Source organism: Patagioenas fasciata, chromosome 12 (genome assembly GCF_037038585.1).
Source record: "Patagioenas fasciata isolate bPatFas1 chromosome 12, bPatFas1.hap1, whole genome shotgun sequence".
NCBI classification, from domain to species: Eukaryota; Metazoa; Chordata; class Aves; order Columbiformes; family Columbidae; genus Patagioenas; species Patagioenas fasciata.
In genome coordinates, this window is record NC_092531.1 from 21,689,917 (window position 1) to 21,704,054 (window position 14,138).

General features: G+C 44.2%; 1 protein-coding gene across 4 annotated transcripts in view; it reads left to right on the forward strand.

Moving 5' to 3' along the window:
- The first annotated feature begins 899 nt into the window (after window positions 1-899).
- The window catches only part of ZFAND6 (zinc finger AN1-type containing 6), a 37,290-nt gene continuing 24,051 nt past the window's right edge, over window positions 900-14,138 (forward strand). The window contains exons 1-2 of one of the 4 annotated variants that reach the window (XM_065847225.2): window positions 900-1,028; window positions 3,800-3,892. Coding sequence is in view for 2 of the 4 variants with exons in the window: in XM_065847223.2 (XP_065703295.1) it covers window positions 8,061-8,140 (80 nt within the window). In the remaining 2 variants the exon portion in view is untranslated. Of the gene's footprint in view, window positions 1,029-3,799; window positions 3,893-8,057; window positions 8,208-14,138 lie in introns of those variants that run through there. The other 3 variants (XM_071814036.1, XM_065847223.2, XM_065847224.1) reach the window with 3 other exon arrangements.

The following is a 14,138-nucleotide window of genomic DNA, read 5'->3' on the forward strand; positions in this document are numbered from 1 at the left end:
TTCCTCCTCCGAAACTCTCTACAAACTCAGCTCATCCCCGGCAGCTCCTCCACTCTCGGCCCTCTCCTCTCTGCTATCTGCAGATAAAATTCCTCTTTTATCTGCCTTGTTCCATCTCTCTGGAATCCTGTCCTCCTTTTCTATCCACTTCAAGCTGCCAAGTCTCTCATCATCTTTAAATCTCACCTTTAAAACCTTCTTTCACGGTGTAGTTCACAGTTGCCTGTGACATTAGGCGAGACTGCGTATAGCGGGTGTGATAAGCAGATGTTCTATATAAAAACAAGCTGTGGTGTATTGTCTCTGAGCCCCTCGATGGAAGAAAAACAAAAGATAAACAAGTTATGTGACATATTGTACATAACAATCCAAGACCCACAGCTGACTTTTTAGGGAGGATGTAAAGTGGGTGACAATGGGGCCTCCACAGAGATGCTCAGAGCCCACCCAAGTGACTCCCCCTCCGGCAGAAAACCTTTTCCTTCACGGGTTTGAAACACCCCCCAGGGAAGGGGGGTGGCAGCAGGCAGCTACACAGGACTGTTACAGCAAAATGCATTTATTTGGTGTGGGCAGGAGGGTGGATGACGACGTGCAGAGAGACTGCGGGGTGTGAGGAGTGGGAATGTCCTCACGGGCTGCCACCAAGGGCGCCCGTAGGCCCCGACTGGGCCCCCTGCTCGCCTGTTCGACTTGCCCGGTGCTGGGGGCCGCTGTCCTGCTCCCACCCGTACGTTTACTTTAGGGCACTCGCAACCGGGGGGGAAACGTGGGCCCCGCCGCTGTCCCTTTAAATAGCATTCTGCGGTTTACGTCGCCGCCGTCTCCGTGTAATAATTAGTCGCGGGCCGTAGCACCGCCCACTCCGCCTCACGGCCACCCTTCCCCGTGTTCGCCAATCAGCGCCCGCCCGCGTCACTCTGAGGGCAACGAAACACGGAGAAAGGGAAAAAAAAGTTTGGTGAGGAGCGAGCGGGGCCAGGCGGGGCCGGGCGGGCGGCGGCGGGACGCGGCGGGCCCGGAGGCAGGTGAGGGCAGCGCGGCTGGGCCGGGGGCTGGCGGGCGGGCGAGCTGGGGGCCGGCGGACCCTCTCTGTGGCTGGGCAGGTGGGGCGGCGGCCGCCCGCTCGTTCCTGGGGGCGGCAGGGGGCCTGAGGGAAGGCTTTGCCCCCCCATACACCCCTGACTCCCGCATCCAGCGGGCCCGGGGTTGCGGAGCGGCGGTGGGGCCGGGCCGGGCCCAGGGCCCCGGAGCTCTTTTTCTCCCTTTTTTGGTCGTTCCTTCCTCCTTCCTCCCCCCCGCCGGGCAGCTCCTCGCTGCATGCGCAGGAGCCATCCCAGGGCAGAGGTGTTTGTACTCGTGTCCTTGGGTGGAAGGGGAGAGGCCGGCGCCGGCCCGCGGCGCGCAGCCAGCCCTGTGCTCCCCGCCCTCCCCGGAGTTATTTTAGTTTGGCTGGGAGAAGCCGGGGGCAGAGCCGGCGGGGTCGGGGCTGGCAGCTGCCGGGCCGGGGGGGGTTTGGGCTTCACCGAGTGGCGGTGCCTTGTGAGGAGGGGGCGTCCCCGGGGGCTCCGGGGCCTTCCCCCGGGCCGGGGCTGTCGGTGGGTGCAGTCCGTGTGCCTGTTTGTTCTTGGGATAAGTTTCGGGTGGTTTGGGGACAGGAGGATTCAAGAAGCAACATGCAGTTTGTGTGGTGGCACCGAGGGTTTAAGCCTCCGCAGGCTGTCACCCTTTTGTGCTTTGTCGTACCCGAAGTTCTTCTTGTTGCTCTTGTATTCACTGAGGAATCCTGCGAAATTTAAGCAAATACACCCCCTTCTAGACTGTGCAATAAACCCGAAGCGATAGGTAAGGGGTGCGAACATCCACTAGTTTCCACAGGAAGTTAGCGTGGAGGAATCTTAAAAAATAAAAGCACTAATTATCTCACTGCTAATAACAATGGCAACAATAACGAAATGCAGAAGCTTCCACCAAATGTGCTGATGTAATGTAGAGACAGTCGGCAAACCCGAGGGTAGTTACTTCTCCCCCTGCGTGGACTGACTTCAAGTGCACTGTTGTGTTCTGGAGTCCGTTCCCTGGATGTTTGTCCAGGCTTGTCCTGTAAACATGTCATTACATCGGAGTTATGGGGAGTAAAGAGCATTGCTGAGTTTCTTTCATTGTGCTAAGGATCTGTTCTTGCTCCTCAACTCTGCCAGACTGTGTACACTGAAGGGAGGAGGGTGCAGCTTGGTAGGCTGCCCTATGAACTTCAGGGAGAAAAAAACCTCAAACTATTCTCTTCCTCCTGCTTCCAAGTAAATGATTTTGTTTGTCTGATGTCATCTTAAATAACTTCTTTCACAGATTGCTAATCCTCTTCTGAGCTGTGGATGATGGTAACTCAACAATTGAGGAAGCAAATATGTCAATTCCTTCCTTAGTCTCTTTCTTGTCTCTCCTTTAACTTTTATAGCTTTGCGTTTTGAATTCTGCCTGATTTGTTTATCTGGTGCTGAGGTACCTACCCCTGTTGTTTATATTCTCATGTAACATGGAACAAGAGGGCTAGCTCTTTTCTGATTTGTCATATATGTGTTTAGGCCAAAATAAGTGTGTTTTGGGAGGTTTTTTGTTCCTTATGATACTGAATATCAAAGTCGATGATATATTAGTGGCATAATTCCTTAGGCTTACTACTTTCAAGATACAGGAGATGAAATTCTTCACTACCGAAGAAGCTCTCCTGTGTGTATTTCATAGGAGACCTCTTAAAATATTTTTTGTCTTACAAAACTATGAATCATTTCAAAATAGTAACAGATTAAAATAAATTTACTTCTCGACTAATAACAAATTTATGGCAAAAATGAACAACTTTGTACATTACATAATGCACTTTTAAGAGTGTGATCTAAGAACGTAAGTTTCTATTTCAACTTTTTGTTGCTTTGTGGTCTCAGATGTCACATTCAAAACTTTATACAAATAGCTTAGAAGAGATAGTGGCAAGTTATCAGAAGGGGAGTAGCATTAACAGAAACTACTGAAAAGTTGCTATGGTTACAGATAAAGGTAATCCCTGTTTCTGTGAAAGTATGTCCTTTTGTAACAACTGTATTAATCAGTTTGATTTCTGAGAGAATTGCAAGTATACAAACTTCTGGCTCAATTTTCTTGGCAGCTAATAGCTATGCAGGTTTTTTTAAATACTGAATGAGCTGTGACTTGGATTCAAGATACTTGATTTAAACTACAAAGAGTGTTGGAGATTACATATAAATGTAATGCTGAATTCAGTGGGAACTGGTGTACTTTTTTTTTTTCCCTGAAAAGATATCTGATGTCAAGGAAAAGTCTTTTTAAATGTCTAGATCCTTTCTCAAGGACTCTGACTAAAGTGAGTGATGTGGCCAAGTATCATTGGAGTCCTCAGTGGTGCAGCTGAACAAGATATAATTCCATGTCCTGATTAAAAACAAACAAACAAAAGCTCAAAAATAACCTGAAACCAACATGGCAACTGCTGAAAGTGATTGAGACCTGTTAAGGATGTGCAGCTTTATAGGCTAGGAGATGACAGGGGAGGGTAAAAAAAGTCTTATTCTGTACATAGAAAGAAACAGTTGGAATTCAACATGTGGATGAACTTTAAGTTCTCAGAGTAGCTAAGCTTCTGGATAGTTTGAAATAGCTGCTAAAGCTTCCAGGGGAATGTGTTTCTGTCTGGTGCATCTGTCCTGCTGTCCAGACAACTGACCGGTCCCCTCTGATGAAGATCTGGTATTTACCACATGCACCTTTTTGTTGTTTCCAGATTTGATTATTGTAGTGCAGCAGTACATCTTGGACTGAAAGCAGCAAGAGAAATCTCAAAGTTCTTCAAGATTACTGAAATCTCAGCAGTCTGGTATGTTGCTCTCTCTAGACTCCTGGAATAGCAAGTTGAATTCTTTGCATGTGAGGGCCTCTTTAGTTACTCTTAAGGATACAGAAGTTTCTAGGACTGTTTTTTCATCAGCAACTTCATTCTCGCGAAATAATAACGCTGCTAAGAGCTATGAAACTATGTGTTGCTAGGGTTGTGTAGAAGATTGTTTTTGGTAGCGGTGTTGGTAGCAGGACAGTGAACCTGCGCTGCAGAACCTTCAGTCAACATAAACTCTGAACTTGTTGTCATCTTGCCTAACCAGCCTGAAAATTCCAGGTGCTTCTGCAGACTTTTAAATCTAAAGTCAGGTTGGAAAGAAGCTATTGCTAATTGATTTTCTAGAGACTGCTCACCGATGTATTGAAGAATGTGTAAGAATATGAGAATGAACGTTTCTTTCATCACACAGGGAATTTTTTCCCCCATCTCTATGTAGACATGGCCCTCGTGAAGTTTACATTGTTTAGATTTGATTAAGAAATGATTACCGATGTCTCTGAATCATTTCTCAAGTGCCAATGTTCTGAAATTCCTATACTAATGTGCTTCTAAAATGGATCTTTTCCAAAAGTATCTTACACAGCAAGTTTATGGGAACTGTTGTTTATAATAAACAGGATTGCAACATCTGAGGCTGTGAAAGGAATGGGAAGTTAAATATTACTTTTAAAGCTGTCTCTTATAATAAAAAAGCTAAAAGTCAAAGCTAGAATTTTTAAAAAAAATAATAAAAATTCAGCACATGCTGTAGTGCTGACATAATTGACAACCAGAGGGTAAAGTCCTTTTCTACAATGCAAGTTCAGTATGTGTATGCAGCAGGCAGTTCAGTGGCTTTGCTACTTATTAACGTGTACAGAATCTGGGAGGTATAACGTATTCAAGAGTGTGAAAAACAGGTGCAAAACTGTGAAGAAAGCTCTTGTGATTCACACTGATCTGTTGGGAACTGGATGGCAAGTAACCATCTCCTCATCTAATCCCTGAACAGCTATCGCATGCAGCTTTTCATCGCTACTATTCTGGTCTCTGTTTGAACTGGTGACTTAAAGATGAAAGGCTCTGTTCTTGATCTCTTGAGCTGTCAAGTCCTGCAAACTTGCTGTCTTGTGTGTGTGTAAGATTACAGAACAAATGGCCTTTTAGCTGGTCCTTGATTACAATAGTCAAGTGAGAGTCAGGTGCTTTCTCTTGTTACTGTCCTCAGTGCAAAGTTCAGTGGCAACAAACTGATCCTTTTTACGCTGCTGTCAAGGCTTCCCTGCTTAATGTACTTGCAGCTGCAATATGCTGTTTTCATTTTTCTGCATTGCTACAGGTAATGTAAGAATAGCAAAGGCTGGAGCTTGGACTGTAAAATGGTGCCTCTGCGTTTTCTCTAAAATGTATGTATGTTTACAGGGAAAATAGGTGGTTTATGTGCACAAACTGAGCTTATAAGTTAAGCTTTTTAATGTTTAGTGTCACTAGGTCCTTCAGCATGGGATAATAACTTGAATAACACTTTTTTAATGTCCAGATTCCCAACAGCGAGATACAGATGTGTTTACCTGTAATTTCTAGTCCAGTGAGGTGGGGTCAGCTGTAAAGCTAGTCTGGATACCCCACCTCACAGATACTTTTGGTGATCTTTATTTCTGTGAGGACAGCAAGTTGCTCTTGGGGCATTCTTAATATGATAGTTTCATATTGTGTGGGGTGTAGTTTTGGTTTTAAATGAGATGAGGTAAGAAAATCTAGGAGGTCAGTGGTGAATGGAGGAGAATCTGCTTTGCTATTCCCCTTATGCTCTGAGGAAGCCACGCTCTCGCTTATCAGAACCTAGCCAAGCTTCTGCCCGATCCGTGACGCAGAGGCAGGTGGAAGGGTCTGATGAGCACCAGAGCTGGGCTGAGGGAGTCAACCAGACCGCGTGACTGCGGGGGGAAAGGTGGGGAGAAAGAGGGATGACACTTCTCCCTTGTAGTGATAAGGAGCTGCTGGTTGCCTACGTAACAGAAACACGAGCTGAAGTGTGGGATGTTTGACGACAGAAATTATTTTTCATCACCATTGCAGTTGCGATTTGGCTAGACTTCCATGGTAGCAAATAGAGCTGGAGAGTTTTGGGGTAACTGATTTAGTTTTATTTTTTTCCCTCCCATTTTGAAGGTACCCAAACAATAACTTTAGGATTATCATGTCTTCTTCTAACACTAGGTGGTTTTCTTGGTAAGAGTTGTGACTTCTGCTGTTGTTTTTATGGGTTTGAAGTTCACGTGCTCTAAATTGAAGCTTTCAAAGATTGGTTACTGAGATACTTAGAGGATGCTTTACTGGTGTGTTTTGTATGCATGGACTACGTTCTTGGTTTTGATTGCTTGGATAACATTTGGTCAGAGAAGTGTCACGTAAGTATGAGCTCCCAGTTGTTCTCTGGGAACCTGATTAACTTCTAGCAGTGCTGACTCTTGCAGGGCGCTGAATTAATGTGCCAGGGTTAAGGTCTGGTTCTTTCAGCTTATGTTTTAGGTTCTATAGGGGAAGTTATGTAAATGTTAATTCTTTTTTTTTTGTAGTGTTTCATCCTTATTAACTTCCAGCTGTACTAATTGCTGCTTTTCAGTCCTATTTGGATTTGTGGTGTGATAGATTGCTCTGAAATAGAAGGTAATGCAAAACATGCAATTCGACTGTTTTAGAGGAATTAAATGTCCTTCCTGAAGGTATTTTTAATGCTCTTTTGGTGTATGTATCACAGCTCAAGGGAGTACTTAGCTGTAACTGTTTTCCTGATGTTGGCATTTGCAGTAAAGCAGTATGCTAAACTGTCCTGGACTTGATTCATCTACATCGGGAAAGTTAAAACGGCTCCGTGTTCTGCGGTGTGGGTGGGAGGTGAAGTAAGGGAAGGCTGCTCTGGCGCTGGCTGGAGAAAGGTGCTAAGAACCAGGAACCAGGAGGAATTTTTTCTTTCTGCCGCTGCACAGTACAAAACCAACCCAAATGTGTTTACAGTGACAAATGCTATATCTTCCTCTAGCTTAATATTTTTAGTTGGCACTAGACACGTGAAAATGTTTTGTATAAGGCAACCTTGCTCACCAGAAGTCTTGTGAAACTGTGGTGATACTTTGTGGGTGCAGGAGGGAACAACACTGACTCTGCTGTGGCTCTTCCCCACAAGGCTTGTTTGGAATGAGGCAAGGTTTTTCTCAAATGAGACGTCATATCTGTGCTTGTGAAATATTTATTAAGCCTTGTTTTGTTTTGACTCATGTGTGTTCCAGGCTTTTCACTTGATAGATGGGTAGGGAACAAGCATCGATGTTTACATTGAGGAAAAAGAAACGCTTTTAATCTAAACGACAGGTTCATTGTCCGGTGTTAAGAGGAAGCTGTGCTGTGAGAAACGCTCTTGACTGTCAGAACGTGAACAGTATTTCGCAGATTTGTTCAGCCAAGTGGAGGCTGAATAAGCACGAAAAGTTTCTGGCAGGAGCCGTGGCCCCGTGTGAGATGGAGCCGGTCACTTCCTGCGGAGCTGCGCTTTGCTGACTCACGCTTTAGTTGGGCGAAGTCTGTGCAACTGCCCCCCCGGCGCGTTTGGAACCGGGGTTACCGATTCATATCGAGTGCCCGCCTGCCCAGGATAGCCCCACTCACTCCTGGAGCGAATGGGCTCAAACCCCACATCTCCTTTTACCCTGTGGGCAGAGCCAGCGGCGGTTGTGTGCCCGCAGCGGGAGAAGCGTCTCCAGCCCGTTCCGCGCTCTCCCCTTCCCCGCCCTCGACCCCGTCGGCTCGGGAACGGGGTGCTGGGCGGGAAGGGGGGGTGCCCCGCAGGGCCCGGGGCTTCCCGCAGGCTCAGAGGGGCCGCCGGGGGGCAGGCCGCTCGCTGTCGCTCGCCGGGACGCTCGCTGGAGCTCGCTCGGGGCGACGCGTCGCCAAAGGTTGTCGTTTGTCACAGCCGGGAGCGGGGTCCTGTCCCTTTAAGAACCAGCTTGCCCAGGGTGTTCTAACCTGCTCAGCGTAACCTGCTAGCAAGGAAAAAGTTCTTTAAATAATGGATACGCCGCTCCGCCAATTGCAGAGCGGAGTCTGGCTAGCGGGGCGGGGTTGCCCTCGGCTTGGCCAATAGGGGCGGGGGAGGCGGGGCTTCGCGTCCATGCTACGTTGCGCCGAAGTACAGCTTCAAGTGAAGTTAATCTGGGGTGAAGCAAACAGAAAATTGTGGAGATTTCGTTGGTAGGAATTTTCCGGTTCTAATCGCGTCGTGTGGCGTTATTTCGCCCTCTGGGGCAGCGAAGTTCATGTGCGTGGGGCTTTTTTTGTTGTTTCGCTTTCTAATGATGGCAGAATATTAACATTTATGCAGGGAAGCAGAACAAAAGGGCTCTTTAGACAGGAAATAAGGTGTTGAGAGGCTCAAACTTGACCGAGTTTCTTTTGTCATCTGTTGGCTTGCACCGGGTTTTTTGGCGTCGAAGGATCGAGTCGTTCCACCTTATCTTATGGAGAAATGTTAATTCTAAAATAGCAAGGCTAATGCTGCTGTTTTGGAGTTACACAATGTTACAGGAAGAGAGCTCGATTTTAACTCTGACTTCTCTGATTCTGATGAGATTTGAGCTAACTAATTATGACAGCTGCTATGGGATTATTCAGTGATAGCATTTGCTCTGAGGCATTTGTCTTAAATTGTCTTTTGTTGTATCACTGAAGACTGCTGTGCTGTTGTCTGTGTGTTTGTTCTTGAGGAGATGAATGTCTCGCAGGTCTTTAGCATTTAGAACAAAGATGTGTGAAAATTATGTAAAGCACTGCAATTTTTCTCTTTTAATCACTTTTTTTCAGAGTATCTGGGTCTGTCAGAGCTCTGATTACAAACACAGGCAGGAAAATAAAGTGTTATTGTCCCATGTTCCAGCTAAAAAAGAAAGGGGGGGGGGAATAGAGATATATATGTGTATTTTTTTTTTTCCCTTTGGTCAGAATCTCTTGAATCCTGAATTGCTCAATGATAGCAGGTGGTTTTTTTTTTTGAGACAAGATTATTTTCAGTTTCTGTACAAGGTTTATCATATACGGTATTTTTAGTGACACTTTATGCATCTAGAAGATCTTCAGGAACAGGAAAAGTATGATTTGCTGTGGGTGGCATGGGACGGGGTGAGGGGGAGGAAAGCAGGAAGTGGCGAGTCAGGGAATTTTTAGTGGGAATGAAGACTTTCTTTTAATTGTCGTCCTTTCTGTATCTTTGACAAACATGTTAGATGAGGCCACATAGAGAACAATGCTTTCAGAATGTTGAATATATTTTGTTCCCTAAATATTTCCTGTTTTTTATTAAAACATTTGTGTGTATACAGCTGCTCCTGGCAAATGGAAAGAAATACTCATGGCCCTAATACTTGTTGAGTCTAAGCAGTTTCATGGGGTTTGTATGATTAATCAAGGTGATAGGAAAATGGATGTAAAAACTGAGCAACAATCTTCCAAATGACAATGGAAAGCAATTGCTTAGACTACTATTGAATGTAAACAAATGTGGTTATTAAAGTATAGCTTCTTCTTTCAGTTTTACATTGAGCTGTTTTGTTTACTCCCCAAATGCTGGCTATGGATTACTTTTGTGTGTCAGAGTGTCTTGATATACTGGCATCTTGCCAGGCTCTGCTGGCTTATAGGTCTGAATTACTAATTTACTCTTCCTATCTGTTTTTGTCTATTTATAGCATTTTTTTAATATTTTAGATTGGATTTAAACTCTGGAAACACTACTTTAGAATGAACAGTGTCTAAATATGGTCTTTCAGCTGAGAGGTGGGCCAGATGTCTTGTATCAGGGGAGATATTTAAAACTGGGATATGTAAATGTTTAAATACCTGGATTTTGATTCATTTCTTAACTGGCAAGTGATGCCAGGCCTAGATTGAGTGGCTAGATCAGATGTTTGAGGTGACGGCAAGAACAACAATATAGTTTGCTATAATTTCTATAAACTTACTTTATGAGTATGTATATTAGAGTTGCTTAAACAAAAGGAAGCAAATTTGAGTATTTGTGTGCTATTAAATACCACGTTTAGCCAAAAGCTGGTTTTGCTTAGAACAGGAAAAAAGCTGAATACATGAGGCAACTTAATTCATATTGCTTGATGACTGAGTAGCCATTCTTCTTGGGGTCCCCTCTGCTCCCCAACTAAGTTAGGAAAGATATATAATCTGGGACCAATTCTCCTGTTTTATTCCACACAGAAGTGCAACGCTCAGCTCTCACACCAAATGTATACAGTTCTAATGCAGGCTGTTTGTAGAAAGCAAATCTGCCCTAAAGGATAAACATACCACTTTGCTGGCACAGCTGTACAACTTCTGTATTCAGGCTACAGCAAATGTTTCTTGCCTGTGTTCAAAGCCGTCGCTGGCAGGACTCGTGTTGTCCCCGCACGACGATTGGTTGTTCCAGCACTTCTTGTTCATAAAACCTTCTCCTGCACATGCTCCATCTGCAGATCTTAAACACTGTGAATGCGTTGTGGGCTGTGGGATTTATGTGTCTGCTTCTTGTGCCAGGATGGAATATACATCTCTGTGAATAAGAGATTCTTAAAGTGATTGTAAACCTGCATGCAAAATGCAGGACCCCGTTTTATCTCCCCTTGTTTATGAGGCAAAGGGGATCTGTGCTCTATGGTCCACCTTGGTGGGACTTCCCAGCGTTGTGGTGTGTGGCCCACTGTGTGCAGGGGTGGTAACTCCGCGCTCTGGTTCTGTTTAATGCTAATTGGAGAAGGCTGCGTGCCTCCCGTGGGATGATCTTTGTAAAACATGTTCGGAGCCTTGGGGAGGGCAGTTGTCCATCCTGCAAACAGCAACATGGACTTCAAGATCCCTCCTTGCTCGGTGCCCTCTGCTCAGGGCCTCCAGCCGCTTCTCCGGTGGATCGGGTCGTGTGAGCACTGGAGACCCAGTCAACTAGGCTGGCATAAATTGTTCTAAATTAGTGGCTAGAGCCAACCCAACTGGCTCTCTTCCTCTCCTCTTCCTCCCCCTATTTCCCCAGTGGTTTAGTGATCATTTCTGCTAATTACTGTGTGCCCAAGGCATAAGGGAGTGGGGAGAAGAATAATGTCATCTTAGAGTTTCAGCTGGATCCAAAAAGGGACATCAGCCCATAGTTTTAGATGTGGGGTCAGGCCTGTTAACTCATTCGCTTGTGGTTTCTCAGGAGGAGGTGGTGAAGGGGTGAGCTCAGGAGCTGCTGATGGTGACAGCCGGGCTGTGGCAGGGAAGGTCCACGCTGGAGGGACAGAGTTCCAGAGCTCTGCAGACCCACGGACTCCTCAGCGTCGGCCTCCTGTGCTGTGGAGCTCCGTCTGGGTGGGGCAGATGATCTGGCCAGTGATATTTACACTGTAGTAAGGTTTTGTGAAAATACACAGTTAATTACACATGATTAAAAAGGTATAAAAATAGCTTGGATCTGTTTTTGCTTTAAAATCTACTTGAGAGGCGTGAAACATTTGGGATTTTAAAACCTGCTCTTTTTTTTTTTACCTTTAGAAATATCAGGAACATGAAGTCCTTCTTCCCTGTTCTTGTTGGATGTCTCAGATGTGTCATAAGCTTCTCAGCCCTTAATTGAAGGGGTGGGGTGATATATTTTTAACAGATCCCTTCTTCCAACCATGTTTATAGGGCTTTTGAGCTAAATAGAGATTAGCAAAAACAAAGCTTTGATGGTGTAAAAAGCATTTCTCTTCAATCAAGTTGTGTGTTTCTGCTTGTTCTCCAGTTGTTGATAGACACTGTTTTTTTTTTTTTCCATTTGAAAAGTAACTTTTTTGGCTATCACATTTTGCATTAAGAGATAAACTGAGTTAAGTCCTAACTTGATCCATCTTCTGCTCCATTTAGATCAACTTAAGACAATCTTTTGAGTATGACTTAGACAAATGAACTCTCGCATTTGAGTATTTCCTAAAAATAGCTCCTTTTTAAGCAGCGGTTTTATTAAACACACAGCTCTTCCTTTAACTAAATTGTTCAGCAATCTTGCAGAAGCCAAAACCGTCTCCATGCTGAAGACCACCCCTGCTCAGCTATTCTGCCCTGTCAGGATCTATTTGTATCACAGGACTCTAACCTTCAGGATACAGTATTTGTCAGCCTGAAATGTAATAATCCTGTATCTGGAGAACTAAACTATCCACAGTGTGGCTGACTTGGCACGCCCTGGCAACCACCTGAACAGTTTAGCTAGCCCAGGGTTTAAGATGACGCTGGGATGGTATGTCCTGTGATTCATGCTGCTAATGCATGTTTATCTATGTGAAGGATTAGGGAAACAAATATAAACTTAATAATCAAATTGGAGTAGGAGCATAATAGCAGTATTTGGGGACAGAAGTGAGGTGCTTTGAGCTCATTGAAGTGTTTTGCACTGGATATGTTTTTGATTTTGTTTTGGATTGGTTTGTTTGTTTGGAAAAAAACCAAACAAAACAAGAAACTCAAGAAACCAAGGACTTACGTTTTCACCATTGCCTTGGACAAGGCAGGAGGCTAGACAGTTTGTGTGTGTGTGCCATTGAATGTAATGAGGTTGATGAAAGCAGAATATTGCATGGGGAAGGCAGATATTTTCCTCTTAAGGTTTTAAATTATATTTGGAGGTGAGATGCAAGAGAAAACCATGGCGTCTGCAGGCAAAAATGCAGAATTTCAGTACCTAGATTGGACATATTCATGTATTTTAATACAAAAGGCCAACTTAGATTGCCAGAAGCAAACATGTAATGAGTTGTTGATCATGCTGGTTTTGAGGATGGGATGGCAGGGGAGATATGAGGCTGCAAAGAAGGATAAAATTGTTTCTCCCCTAGCCTTGTATGAATCAAAGATGTTTTTCTAAAGTGGTATCTGGAATCAAGGCCTGAATGCAATGTAACATTATGGTGTAGCAGAATGTAACAGAATGACCTTGCATTGGAATCTGCACCATTATCAAGGCAGGGGCAAAAGACGCGGCTGTGTTTGAGTATTAAACTGTGTGGGGATTATTGTTCCCGCTCAGATCCTTCAGCATTAGGTAAGAAGCTCACAAGGTAGTTTTTGTTGCTGGTACAGGGGAGTTTTCTAAGTGAACTTCACCAAACTTCTTATGTTGGGATTATGCTATCCAAATATCATGCTACTATGACGTACTGTTGGATATTGGTGTTAAGTCCTAGAATAAAGTGATTTTGTAGGTATTAATTGGAATTAGTTGACAAACAAAGGTGGAAAGTGACTAGAAAAGTAATTATTTTAGTGTTTTATGGTATCAAAAGTATGTTTACTAACTTGGAAAGAAGAAAAAAAAACAACCAACAAAACCCAACCAAAACAAACAGAAATGCCCCTTTGTGGGAGTATGGAAGGACTTACTGGGAACATTTTTTAGGGAGGAGACCTTAGAATTGATCAACAGGATTGTTTTGAATATGAGTGTATTTTTGTGGGGTTTGTTTAAAGTATCCTAGGAGAGGATGAGGGTGGCATTAGGTCAAGGTGTATTATTAGTTACATAACAAACAAATTGTCAGCTGAGTGTGACAAACCACGCGGGGGCTGAGACGAGAGCTGAGATCAAGGAGTATTTGATTTGTTGTGAACTGGCTTGGCAGCCATGCATGAATTTTTCTGCCTCCCTAATATGTCTGGTCAAACTTGACTTAGTGCTTTGATTGTGATTTAAAACTCCTATGCATAGCAGTGGAGTAATTGACTGACTTTAAAAAAATATTTGGAGAACAACAAGAACAAAATAATCTAATTTCACACTCTGGTCACTTGGTTGATTGTGTTACCTTCCTGCATTTGCTTTTCTCTAACTTGGTGTCTGTGAAACTTTTGACTGTTACCTATGGTCTCTATTACTGCAAGAATTAGCTTGTTATTCTGTGATGTCATAATGTGACTGTGACCCGTGGTGTTAAGTTTATACCTAGTCATTCTGTATATAAATAAATCCCTGATTAGTTGCTTATCTTCCTATCTTCTACCTCAGGTCTCGCACTGCACAATCAGAGTGCTTGAATTATCACTCTGCTATGCTGAGGAATTCCTCTGTCCTTGCCACAGCTCTGACACCTTCATTTTTCAGACTGTCAAGGCCTGAGATGAAGACTTTGTTGAAACTTCTTCATATGCCCTGGTGGCTCGATCTGGTGAATTCACACAGGGTGGCACAGACAGA